The sequence below is a fragment of the Teleopsis dalmanni genome, chromosome 2, assembly GCF_002237135.1.
Source record: "Teleopsis dalmanni isolate 2A chromosome 2, ASM223713v2, whole genome shotgun sequence".
Lineage (NCBI taxonomy): Eukaryota > Metazoa > Arthropoda > Insecta > Diptera > Diopsidae > Teleopsis > Teleopsis dalmanni.
In genome coordinates this window covers 145310608-145324534 of record NC_051847.1, presented here as the reverse complement: position 1 = coordinate 145324534, position 13927 = coordinate 145310608, and the positions used below count along the sequence as shown (strand labels likewise).

General features: G+C 29.4%; 1 protein-coding gene across 1 annotated transcript; it reads left to right on the top strand.

The window, feature by feature from the left end:
• Window positions 1-3755: 3755 nt before the first annotated feature.
• LOC119675892 (neuroligin-4, X-linked-like) lies at window positions 3756-12521 on the top strand. The gene is made up of 2 exons (XM_038087108.1): window positions 3756-4543; window positions 12296-12521. The coding sequence occupies exons 1-2, from the start codon at window positions 4182-4184 to the stop codon at window positions 12519-12521; spliced, it is 588 nt and encodes a 195-aa protein (XP_037943036.1). The 5' UTR covers window positions 3756-4181.
• Window positions 12522-13927: the final 1406 nt, after the last annotated feature.

Sequence of the window (13927 nt, the reverse complement as noted above, 5' to 3'; positions counted from 1 at the left end):
ATTGTAACCGCTTAGAATTATAATAACATAGACTAGAATTCTTTTTTTACCTAATATTATCAACTTAATGATAAAGACATTCATTTTGAACTAAAATACACAATGTCTTTACTTTCTCCTTGGTCTTTTACTAGTCTTCGAACTAGTCAATAAAAAAAATTTACTGAGTGACACCTCAGCAAAATTAAACGACGAATCCGTGTCGTTACTATACTATATCACAATATATATCAATATCACAAAGAATAAACTCAATAAACTAGTTGGAACATTACCATTGTTTAAAGTCTGTTCAGCAAACTCTGTAGTTATAAAAAAAGAAACCGTTGACTAGGTCAACATTTCGAATGGTTTGAATTTTACAATATTGGTTTCTCTGAAAGGGTTATACATCATCATATACTGGTTTATGACTTAACACAAGATGGTTCTTCTTAAATGGACGAATTATCTTAATGTTTAAAAAACAAAAAAAAAACACTAAATTATTTCCCATTTCGCGTTTTACTGTGTAAATAATAAAAAATCAGTCTCAAAGAGTAACTGTAGATAGGTGATTTAGTATTGTAGTTAATAAAGGTTACTATGACTCTAAAGCAACCTGCATCTTTACCTTTACCTTTACTAAAAATTGTATACGATCATCTTCTAGCTCTTAAACCTTTTATTTATATAGAACCATTCTGGAATATATGGGATATATTCAGTAACCATCTTACTTACATTATATTAAAATATTAAAAACTTTTTAAATTATTTAGTTTTGTGTATCAAATTCCTCATTTTCTGCATTCATTTGCTTACGTGCTCATTACTCATCATCATTTCCTTAGTTTAATTAAAAAGTTATGCGGTTCTATCGCTGAAGAGTTAGGGTTTGATATGTTAGAAGTTTTGCCTCAACTACTTCTTATCTTGCTTTGTAATAGTGTCTTATGAACGGCATTCTATTAGCACAATTTAAATAATTTCAGTTTCAAATGCAAGCACACGCGTTCCGCAAATTCAATTCATGACAAAAGTAAAGAGCAGAGCAGAGCTTTGCTTTGCTTAGCGCTGCAACAATGCAACATGGCAATGTTGAAGAGGAAACACTTGAAAGACTTTCATTCAGATACAATGCAACAATGAAATTATAATAAAAATAAAATAAAAAAGATGAAAAGATAAAAAGATAAAAAGATGGAAGCATACGAGTACAGCAAAAATAAAATGAATTTACCGTGAAGTGAAATTTGTACAAATGCTGAAAATCAGTCACAAGTGCGTCAAGGAGTTCTGTGGAGCCTTGTGAATCCTGTGAAGCCTAACGAATGGGTGTATGCTGTTTCCATAGACGATGTGGAAGACGATATGGAAGTCGTGTGCATATGTGCCATGAGTGTGCTTTATGTGGTTGCCAGTGCCCTCGTGATTGTGCAGACAAAAACCAAAATTTTAAAATTATTTACATTCTCTGCTTTAATTGCATGAAAATCCGAATAATTAAGATAGAAAAAGTAGAAGAAGGAGTATTATGGTGCAGTGGCACAGTTTTGGGCAATAAATGAAAAAAAAGAAGAATGAATGAAGACTACAAATGTATGAGAGATGAGTAAAGCTTACAAGTAAAGTAGTTCAAGTAGAGCTCAGCTCAAAGAAATTATGGCCAAATAAAAACAAAGAGAAATTTCGTTAAGTTTTTGAACTACAATTAGCAAAAAAAAGTAACTTTATAACTTCGTTCTTTCAGAAATCAGTGCAATATATAAATATATGAAAAAATTATATAAACTTAACTTGAATAATCGCTACTTAAATAAAGTGTGGACGTAGCAAACAAGAAGAGATTAATATAACATTTTAAAAACTATTGAAAGACCATTTAAAGACGAACTAGAAACGGTGTTGTTAATAATATCATAAGCTTCAAGTATTTAATTAGATTGGGAGGATATATGCTAACATTAATATTAACACTTCCAATCGAAGACATCTATTTTCCATTTTGATGCCTTCCTATTGTGGTATCGTTGATGAGTTACCTCTTTTTTTAAATGAAAAAATATTACGAATTCATAATTTGACAGAATCTTTAATGTAACTAGCGTACTGAATATATTTTATATAACCACAACTTAAATAACTTAAAGCGGAAAATTATATATGATGGCCATGCCTAAGTAAACAGTCATAGTTCGATTTCTTGCACTCAATTCCAACTTTTATGGTATCTCCTCATATCTTTTGTATAACATGAATAACCTTGACAAAGATATTGAAACCAATCCGTGGATTTTAATGAGAAAATAAGTTAAGATCGATTTATGTTAAACAAGTTATGTTAAGAAAAGGACTTATGTTATAATAGCATTAAAACTTTTAAAGAATTGTATGTAAGCCGGAACAGTTTTGAGTAAAATCCGTTGAAATCAGTTGAAAATTGCTGTACATCTAAAAATATCTATCTTTCTCTTAAGCAAGAATTCTTACTTTTGATATTCTACTTGATCAGCTTAAGTCAAATTACATTTAAAATAGGGAAACGCAATAAAACAATAATATAATCAGCACATTATCTGCTCTCCATATATAAAATTTTTTAGCATCTAACATAAATATATGGCTATGCAGATAACATAGTCATAACAAGCAGAGGAAAATTTGAAAATACTCTATGCGACAGAATCCAATATGGACTAGAAATCAGAAGAAACTGAGTATAAACCCAGCTAAAACTACAGTTGTCACCTTCACAAAAAAATAAAAACTCAAACATCTGAAACTTATCAGAACCGATGGAATTGAGGTAGAAATAAAAAAAATGGTCAAGTTTTTGGGCATATATCTCGACCAGAAACTTAAGTGGAAGCACCATATTCAGAAGATCACGAAGAAAGCCACTTAGCTCTTATGACGTGTAGATTCATAGCAGGCAAAAGTTCGGGATGTACACCAAAAATACTGCGATGGGTTTACTCGGCGGTCATCAGACTCATCATTTTATATGGGGCACTTATCTGGAAAAATGAAACCAGACAACAGAATATCATTTACGCACTGAACAGGCTACAAAAACTGGCGTGCGTATATATAACGGGTGCCATGCGGACTTGTCCAACAGCATCCATGAAGGTCCTTCTAGTACTCGCACCCTTGCCGATATACATCAGGTCCGAAGTGGAAAGGTCAGTTCTATGAATGTAGAAAGGGAATATAATGGATAGCTGACTCAATAGAAAGAAGTTCGAAAATCTGGCCAAGCAGCACTTGGAATTTTCAATGCCATGCCAAGAGAATGAGGAGTCGACCACACATGTGATGTTAGAATGCCCTGCGCTAAAGCACATTCGAAATAGGCTCTTGGGAATGTATATTCTTACGTATGCAATAAAAGGCAATAAAATTATGTAAAGTAGGTACTATACTACTTTTTATTGATGCAACAGAGTTTAGAGAAGGGGGCACAATAGACCCGGCGGTCGCAGTGCCTCTTTCCCCAAACAATAATAAACAAAAAAACATAAATATAGGTCTAATTACAGAAATTTTAAATTTAAACAGTTACTATCCGTAGTTATTCACACTTAAACACATACACAAATATTTATTTTTTCTTTTAGAGATCCATTATCCTTGGGCAAATTAACTTTTAAATTGATATAAAGTATTTTCACACTTTATATAAAAGCAATTTATTATACATTTTTATAAATATGATAAATCAACAAATGTTTTGTTTTTTGCAGATACGACAGTCCTTTAAAAGCACGTCAGGAAAAAACAGCAACTTTTTAAAAATGCAGCAACTGCCAAACTAAACAACGTAAATATGTCAGAAACTGTTATTTGCCATAACTTTACAACAAAGTTAACGCACAATAGTTGCCAATTTTGATAAATGATTCAACTTATTTTTAAAAAATACAATAAAAACTAGAAAATATAAACTAAAACACTTTTTATAAGTAACGTAACGCCAATGAACTACATCAACAAATGCTCAAAATGAAGAACTCCGCATAGATAGTTTGACTGCATTTGAAAAATTGTGCTGAGCTTGTGCAAAAAGTGGCAGGAAAAACTTCACAAGTGCAATTTTTGACGCGTTGCAGTCAAACAAGTTTGAAGCTCTTAAAGAAAAATCTAATTGATTAAAAAATATCGACTAACAAATTTATTAGGTTGGTAACATTACAACAATGCAGAGGAATTGCAACTATCCGAAAGCCGTAACACATACACAAGCAGCGCTGCCAACAAAAGCAACAACGGTGTCTAACAGAGTACAGAATTGTCGCCGTGTGAATTTGCTGTTATTTACAGAATTGTATCACATAACTCTGTTATGCTATCTTATGTTAGTTCCAGTACTGACTACAACATTTGTCAGTGCTTCAACGTTGGATATATACAAAAATGCACGTCTAGGTCACCGCATTGTACAGACACGATATGGGCGTTTACATGGACTGATATTGCCGTTAGACAATTTTAGGTTTTTGCGGTCGGTTGAAGTGTTTCTTGGTGTGCCATACGCAACACCTCCCACAAAGCAAAACCGGTAAGTATTAACTAAAAAAGATCAGAAAAATAGATTTTTACTTTACAATATTAATTTTTTTTTACAATACATTAATCAGTTTAATTAGATTCTCTTTTAGAAGTAATTATTAATAAGAAAATAATTATTTATTATTTTTATAATTGTTGTCGAAACATACAAATTGGCAGCAGTGTATGAAATACTGATTAAAAGGATCATCAAATAAACGCTTTCGAATGAACAAATCTTTATTCCTCGGTTTATTTTTCATTAAGAAGAAATAATCAAAATCCAGCATTTGGATCTTCCATCATCTTCCATACTGACTGTTAGTGACTGTTAGTGTTAGTGTTAGTGAAACATGGATAATAATATCGTCAAATTTCACTACTTTTAAATAAACGTGTTAATCATATAAATAATAAGTTTGAAGAAATATAATTTTTTTTTTTTATTATATAAACACAATCTGTACAAGAACATTCAGTTCGTAATATAAAATATATGTTCTTAATATAAAATAGAATAAGATGATATGAAAACATGTGCGGGGCACTCAGTAGTGTACAACGCTAGAGATTAAATTACAAGTAATGATTACAATGATTACAATTACTAATTTAATGAGCAAATAGTTGGCTATAAATGTTTAATTTTAGTGAGTTTATAATTACGATTCACGTATTTGGGGTTCGACTTGGCAAGTCCGACGTAGAAAATCTTCTTAGTCGACGTGGATGATTGATTTCTGATAACAGCTCGTGTGCCAGTGAGTTCGGGTGGTTTGATAGCCTTGTATGGTAGTTGTTGCTGACTGTTTGTATTGTTTCAAACACTGTTTTAAACAAAATATAAATAATAATTTTATCACAAAGAAGATTTTTTTACTTTCTTGTAATATACTTTATATCACTTATTTTTCATATAGTAGTATGTTGGAGAGAACAAGACAAAAAAAAACACGAAAATCAATGGTATTATCCTTTATAAGGAAGGTTAACACAGAAAATGAGTAAGTGAGCTGTTCGTAGCTTACTTGCGGTGTATATTTCAAAGTAAAGCTGTAGCTTTCTACTTAAGTTTTTCTAACACACATATCTATCATTCTGTTCTGCATTCAATACCGAAATAGTCTGCTGCATGTAAAATCTGTAAAATAATTACTACTAAATATAAAGTTGTTGCTTTTTTTTAAGAATTTTTACGCTTATTTCGAGCGTTATTTTTACACTAGTTTCGTCGTAAGAATTTGAAAATTAAAAACAAAATTACTATTAAATGCTAAATCTTATTTTTAAAACCTTCGAAATGTCCTGATTGTGGTTAAACATTCATAGTTTATCGTATCGTTCCATAAATTAAATGAATGAAATTATTATATATTTTTCTGAAATATTCAAATCCAAAAAGTTATTTCGGTTTCTAAAATGTTTTTATAAATCTAACATTAAAAATAAGTCAAGAAATAATAAGAAAAGAACTACTATATGACAACATTTATATATTTGCAGTTTGTATAAAAACTTGATCGGACTTGATTTTGACTTTCTTCAATAAGCATTTTACAATATGTGTGAGATCGATTTAAAGCTTTTTTAGAGGAAACTTACCAGATATTGCAAAAATACTGTGATTGAAATATACATGTGTTGTTTTTTTATTTTGTATCACATACAGATTTCTGTTCCTGATAAGAAATTTGACTCATTCTTATTGCATCATCACTTACGAACTGTTTTTAATGAAATGGCATATTACGAGAATTTTTCAACAAACATTATAGATATTGGATAAAGGTTCAACATGAATTACATAAAGTTTAGCATAAAAACTGAAACCATTCAAATTGTCTAAAATGAACTCGAACAACATCGGTCAGAGGAACAGGGATAAGACTGTGCCTTCTTGCCTGTCTCTCTGTATGCTCAGAATCATAATTCTTTAATTAATGGGTTGCTAATCATTTTAATTGAAATCTCAAATAAATCATACTCTATAATTATATTCCGTATTTGAATTATATACAGAACTATATTAGAATTTTGCAAAAAAAACTTTCACTAAAGACAAATTTTATAACGGCATTGTTTTTTTCAATCTGATTCATATATGATTTGGTCAAATAAATTTCCTGTATTCATTGCAATGAATCAATGAATGAAAGATAACCGAATTACTTTCAAACCACATTTTTACGTAATTATTATTAGTGAACTTTTAAAACTTAAGCAATTCTAATTCTCTTCAGGGCATTGGAAGGGATACTATGCAATGGTTTATGACCTAAGTATATAAGCTTGAGAATTTAGATAAGATTCATATCTGTTTTAAGAAAACTAAATTCAAGATTCTATTATATTCTGCTAGAAATAAATTTTAAGTAGTTCAACTTATGCCTAATTTTTTTTAGTAATGTGGTTGGATGATCAGAGAGAAATGCAATATTGGCAATATTTGCCAATTAAAAATGTAACTTAAATTACATCTTTGCACTCAAATATAATGAAAGTCAGAGATATGACCATGTGCGATTTCGAGTAAATTGAGGTGAAGTAAATTGAAATTTCCTAGAGATTTTTTTCCGTTCACTTATGTAAATATTTATTTATTTATTACACTTACTTATTATTTTTGGTTAAAAGTTTTCAAATTTATTTATTTATTTATTAAACATCGATTAAACAAAATTTATTACATTTATTAAACAAACTTATCTAATTTAGTATACTCGAAACTATGATAAATACCAACGTTCCTGCCGTACCGACATATGTAATTTACAATTTCCCTCAATTTACCATCAATTGACTCGAAGTCGCACACGCCCATAGTAAATTTGCAATGCAATATATTAGTATCATTTTTTAAAGAAAAATGGATATTTTATTCTTTTAATTTTCTGCATGTTGGTCTTGATGTGTGATTAAAAATAATCGTTTTGATAAATTATCATTTTGAGTTTTAAAACTAAAACTTTTTTTTGACTTTATTAACCAAAGTGTCATTTTGATTCGCTTTTAGTTTGTATTGCTGTATCAAACACTGAAATCGGCCTTCATTAATACATGAATTCCACTTAAAGACAACATTAAAAGTTTACTCATTACATTATAGTTTTATAAAGAAAAAGTTTGCCAATTAAACACATGCTAATGCAATTTCATTGGCCAAACATTAACATTTGCACTAAAATTGATGCATCCAATTTGAAGTTTTCCAAAAGTAACATAAACTTTTAACGATCACAATAAATCAACAATTCAAAAATTAAATAAAAATAAATTGCTTTTTGATGTTTCCCAAAACTGACTAGCTAAAGTCCTGTATTTCAATCTTTGATGTGACATGATTGGTATGATTGGTGTGATGGCAAAGGCAATTGCCGTAATAAGGACGACGTTATTTAGTAAATGGTACGGCTCAGCGTATGATCAATAAAATTACTTTCATAGTTTTTATTCGTCCACATGATGAGCGTCGTTGAGCATCATTCATACTCAAAATATTGTGCAAAGTTATAAAATTTTGAATAAAATGCGCCTTCAGCAGATGCAAATATTTAAAAATAATTTTATACGCCTCATCTGCTGTCAGTGTCGTAAAACATAATTACAGATTCGGTTTTATGGGACCATAAACAAAGTGGAGCAATGGAACTTCTCAATGGAGATGGAGAAGTAGGTGGTGTTCATGTTGCTGTTGACCAAGAGAATTTAAATTTTGTTGGCTTAAAGTGCGTGAGACTGAAACAAAAGACAACTATTACCTTTGGTGAAATAATAATAATAATGATTTATTTGCACCATTAACAGTTGTGCCACTTATCCTTATGTCCATAAGGTAAGATTCATAAATTAAGAACGTAGCTAAAGGAGTAACCAATAGCAACTAGTCACATACAAATTCAGCAATTTTTTTCACTTTTACCTAAATTTACCTTACTCAGACAGCAAAAACGCAATCAAAATAATTTAAAATCGTATCTCATAAATTGATTTCGAAAGAAAAGTTATAACCGCCTTTTGGCCATAAAATGAATTTGGTATACTAATTTGTTCGGTATTTGTTGTTAAGGCAACTTCTATTTCCTTGTTGTTGCTGTTGCTGTTACTGTTGCTGTTGCTTCATTTAAGTTGCGTCAACAAACAACAACAGCTGTTCTTAAGCACTTTTTTGTTGCTTCATCATTAAATTAAAAAGTAAAAAAAATAAATTCATTTCAAAATTTCAACAAAATACTCAAACATTCCACACAATTACGCTATCAGAGCGAACTCAAAAACAATATAAAATACATAAAAACTCCTTTAAAGGACGAAAATTTCCAAAAATGAGCTGCGCAACTACACGACGATGTCGTGTTTTTGTTGCATGTGCACGTACTTCAAAATGTCATTTAATTTTGATTAAATAACTAAATTATTTTATAGTTTTTTTAATAAAGTTGGCAACATTTGCCGAATTGCTGAGTTGGAGCATTTGTTTTGACAATAACTTATTAAATGCATAGAAGAAACTGATAGTAATTGCCAATATTCTTCAAACTTAGAGGTTCCTATAGTTTTAAATAACATTCGCATTAAGTATTTATTTAAAAAAAAAATATATAAATTTTTAATATAATTTTCATACAATATTTATATTGGATCTATAATTTGAATATAGATACACACACATACACGTCAATGATAGATATGACAAATTTCCATGGCTCTGCAGTAGCTCTGCAGATAGAGTAGAGTCCAAAGATTCTAAAATCATATTTAATTTATTTTTTTGAAAACATTTAGTCATTTATTTAAAAAATCGTATTAAATTACTTCTCTTCATTTGAGTAGAGTTTATTTATTATATCCATAAATTTAATTTTTACAAAAATATAATTAAAAAAAATAATAAAAAAGAAAATACTTTCAATTAAAAGAATCGAAAAAATTATGTATACATTATGTATACGTATGTATACATTGGTTAACCACATATTTAAAGGTATAAAATCTTAAATAAATCGAATGTTATAGGTTCAGATATATTCATATTCGATATTATATTGGATAATACAGGCTTCTTATAAAAGTGATTTCAGCTCATAACGGTGTAGTACTGGGATCTATTGTAGTATAGAGTTATCTTTCTACTTTTTAGGCTAGTTATATATATTGAAAATATTATGGTGAATGGATGTATGAACTTTCAGAACTATTCTACTAAAATATACTAAAAGACTAAATACTAAAATATATTCCATACCTTTAGCTTAAGATAAAAATTCTTTACAGTAATAATAATTGACAGTATAAAGATATGTTTTGTATATTTGGTATTCCTTATGTTGTATACTACAAAACATTAAAAGACCAATAAGTACTGAAAATGCAACTATAATAATATAATTAATAACAATGCAGTTTGCAACTATTAAGAGTATGAAATAATAACTGAAAACTGTCACATCAGGCAGATGTGATAGTTTTAATAAAGAAAATCCCTGACAAATAGAATGTAGAATATGTGTAGAATATTTTAAATAAAAGCAATTATGATCAAATTAAGAAATCACGATAAAAAAGTCTTTGAAAATATAGAGTAAATTATCTCCGAATTATATCATTATAGGAATAATATGCTTACATGGTTAAAATATATAGATCTGTAAAAAAAAATGTCGAACTTATAGAAATAAAGGATAATCAAGCAAAGTATTTGAGAATAGGAACAATCCGTAAATTTTTAGGTAACCTTTTAAATTATAGGTTAAAAATATAGGAATTCTTTTTAACAATCAAAGAAAAATGTTTTAATTGTTTTCTTTAGCGAGTGTGTGATATTTTAATATTTCTAATCAAATAAGTGATGTGGAGTACTTTTAATTAGCTTCAAAGCTTATGTAATTCAGATTAAAGCGAATCTTACTACAATGTCTCTTGCATAGTAGCATAACTGAAAACACAAACTAGTTACATTTGTACATTATATGCCTAGCTTTAATAGTATGAAGCCATGTAAGGTGAAATTTTAATCTCCCGACAATCTATAAAGATATTGATTTTATCATTTTAGCAAAAATCAAATATTCAGTAAGATAGTAGAGGATTAATGTGCCAAATATTCCAATCTAGAATACTATGAATATAGGTCGCATAGTACTGAAGTCTACAGAAACACAAATATATTCTAATTGTGCTATACTAAACTTAGGAGTTGTAATGGACACTGTATTATTGCCATAGATTCTTCGTGCTATAGGCTTATTTCGCTTAGTAGTTACGCACAAAGTGATTTGTATAAATGATAGGTAAAGGTGAATAGATTATGAATTGCAGTATGTTGTAGAGTGTATATATAATGAGATGAATTCACACCTGTAGCTATTATACAGCTAATCTTATTTGATATTATTTGATTTACAAAAGATATCTAATTTATAATATTGCATTCAAACTCACATAGTATAATTTGTAGCATAAACGTTTAATAACTATTAAATTATTAAATTAATATTAAAAATATTAATTCTTTTAAACTAAAATAATATCTATTAATATCTATAATTAAATTAGCTATGAAACCATTGTAAATCATTGACTGTACTTCTACTTTGATATTTTCAAAGGAGAAGCAAACAGGGTCTGCTTACCTTAAAATGTGTTCACAGAAGTGATATCTATTACGAGGAAAAATTTTTAAAAAGTTTTTGATATCTTTAGACAATGTAAGCAATCATTTTTGTACTTCAATGCTGGCGAACTATGTGCAACAGCCTTCCAAGAAATATTATTAGGCTTACTTAAATTTAATTTATTAAAATTTTCAACTTATTGCCTACAAAATATTTTTCAATTAAATTTGCTAATATTACTCCGAGAAACTTATTTATCACATCCAACACCAATAAAAGTGACTACTAACAATAAATTTGTTGGCAATAATATTTGCTCAGGACAAAAGTCATACTTTGAACTAAACGTAACATTATCCAGTAAAGTTCTGAAGGCCTATTTGACTTTCCGCAGGAGAGTAAAGTAAGATGAAGCAAATTAGTTGGTTATTTGAAGCTAGTAACAAAAATTCAATTGCTTGGCAATTGAAGTTTCCTGGCAATGCAAAACACTTTGATAAAGTCAAGAAGAAGCAACGCTACAGCATTAAATCAAGAACACTACACAACACCACACCATCTCCACAAATCCAAGCACGATTTCACTTTTATGTATTTTCATATAAATTAAAATATATACAAAATCATAATGAGTAGAGGAATTTTGCGCCGCCACAATAAAGAAAACTCAACTGAATTTCAAGTGTTTCGCCACATAAAAAGTAGTCAAAATAACGCCTACTTTGTGAACTTGTGAACTTGTGGACGGAATGGCGGAGTTTCGATACTTCTTTCTTATTATGATTTCCTGTTTGTATGTTTGTGCGTTATTTGTTCTGTGATTATTATACTTTTTAATTTAAAAAAGAAATTGCTACCAGTTTGACGTACTGCCGCTAATTCCGGCTCATACATACAAATGCAGAATAAAAGATACAAAATCCTTGTTACTCGCACATTCAAAACTCATACTCATACTCATACTCAAACTCATACTCTTCAAATACTACACAAACAAACATAAAGCATAATAAATGAAAATATTGGCGAAGCAACACATAAACTCAGATGCTCTTTTGATATTTTGTTAATATTTTTCTTAGCTGTCATAATGAATTTATTTGGTATTCAGCTCACTTCAGTTTTATTACGAAATATTTTGTTCTTTGCAGATTTAGTCCAACACGCGCACCAGCACCCTGGGATGGCATACGCATATCTGATAAGTACAGTCCTGTGTGCCCGCAGCGTTTGCCAAACATACAAAACGAAACGGCTGCTTTGGAAAAGATGCCAAAAGGGCGCTTGGAATATTTAAAAAGACTTTTGCCATTTTTGGAGAATCAATCAGAAGACTGTTTGTACTTGAATATATTCTCGCCAATCAATGGTAAGTAGCAGGCTTCCGAATACATATAAGTAAAGCCAAGCTTTCATTATGCCAGCATGTACAGCAGTCAGCCATACATGAAATTAGCTCGCATTAAACATATTGAATATTATATTAAAATAAAAAAATTCATTCATTTTTTGTATTAAATTTCAATAATGCAATTATAAGTAATTTCATTTGCAATATTTAATTAATTCAATGAAAAAAGTTTAATTGGAATTTTCCGCATTAATAACAACATTTCATTATGAGCAGACGACAATAAATATGCCAACAAAACCTCCATTGAGTTTGGTATGCAAACAATAATTTAATATTAAAATTTTGTTAGTAATAGTGACTGTTAAGTACGCTATTTGCAAGAAAATAACAAATAAAACATGGAAGTCAAATTGGATTTGATTCCAATGCACCCATGAAATGAATTAGCAATTTCAACAGCTAGAAATTGTGTCTAGTACGGACCTCAATAAACATATTGATAACGTTCTCGTGAGTTAACATCCATCGTAAGGTTTTGTGGCATTTATATACTCTTAAAGAAATTTAAAATTGCTCCTATTATTAAGGCTCCTATATTATCCATTAGCAGTTAATAAGCGTCAGTTACATTTTACGATATTATAATTAAGATAGTTGGTAATGAATAACCCAAATTAATTTGTATATTATTTTGGACGTTTTGGGCTTTATTTGGATATTTGGTAAACATATAAAACTATATATAAATGCATACAAAATAAGTTCTTAGTAATAAATAGCAGAACAAAAAACTTGCCACTATTGACCCTTTCAAGTAATGTTAAAATATAATTTCAACAATTCAAAATCTTTAACGAATTGGAAACTTAACCTATTACCACATATTATAAAGCTGCGTTTAGCTTGCAACTAAAATCACATTAAATCATTTTAAGAAATATCTATTAAATAAATCACAAAGAATCGTTAATCAAGCAAAATAGATTTTATCATCTTCATAATAAACTCCATCGGGTTGACTCAGTCCACCACACATTTTTCATCGTCTAAGTTTGTTGTATGGCTGAGCACAGAAAACAATACTCACGGGCCAATTAAGGTGAGCACAAGGATTCGTCGATGCTTGCTTTGTGTCCAATTAGAATACACAAAAATATGAAAATAATTGAAAAACAATTAATGTCTATACATTGGGTGACATATCGGTTCTAACTATTGCATAGTGATACTATATAATGATGCCAATTACTCACACTTTTTTATACAAAATGTATATTTTGAGAATTCTGGCTTTGCTTAAGTCCTTCGGGATATCCTTTTCCATCAGAAAACTCTCCATAGCATCTCAGAGCAATATAATTTATTATAAACAAATAATCAAACGTTAAATTGATTAAAATGATAGGAAAAATAAACAGTGAATTATAAA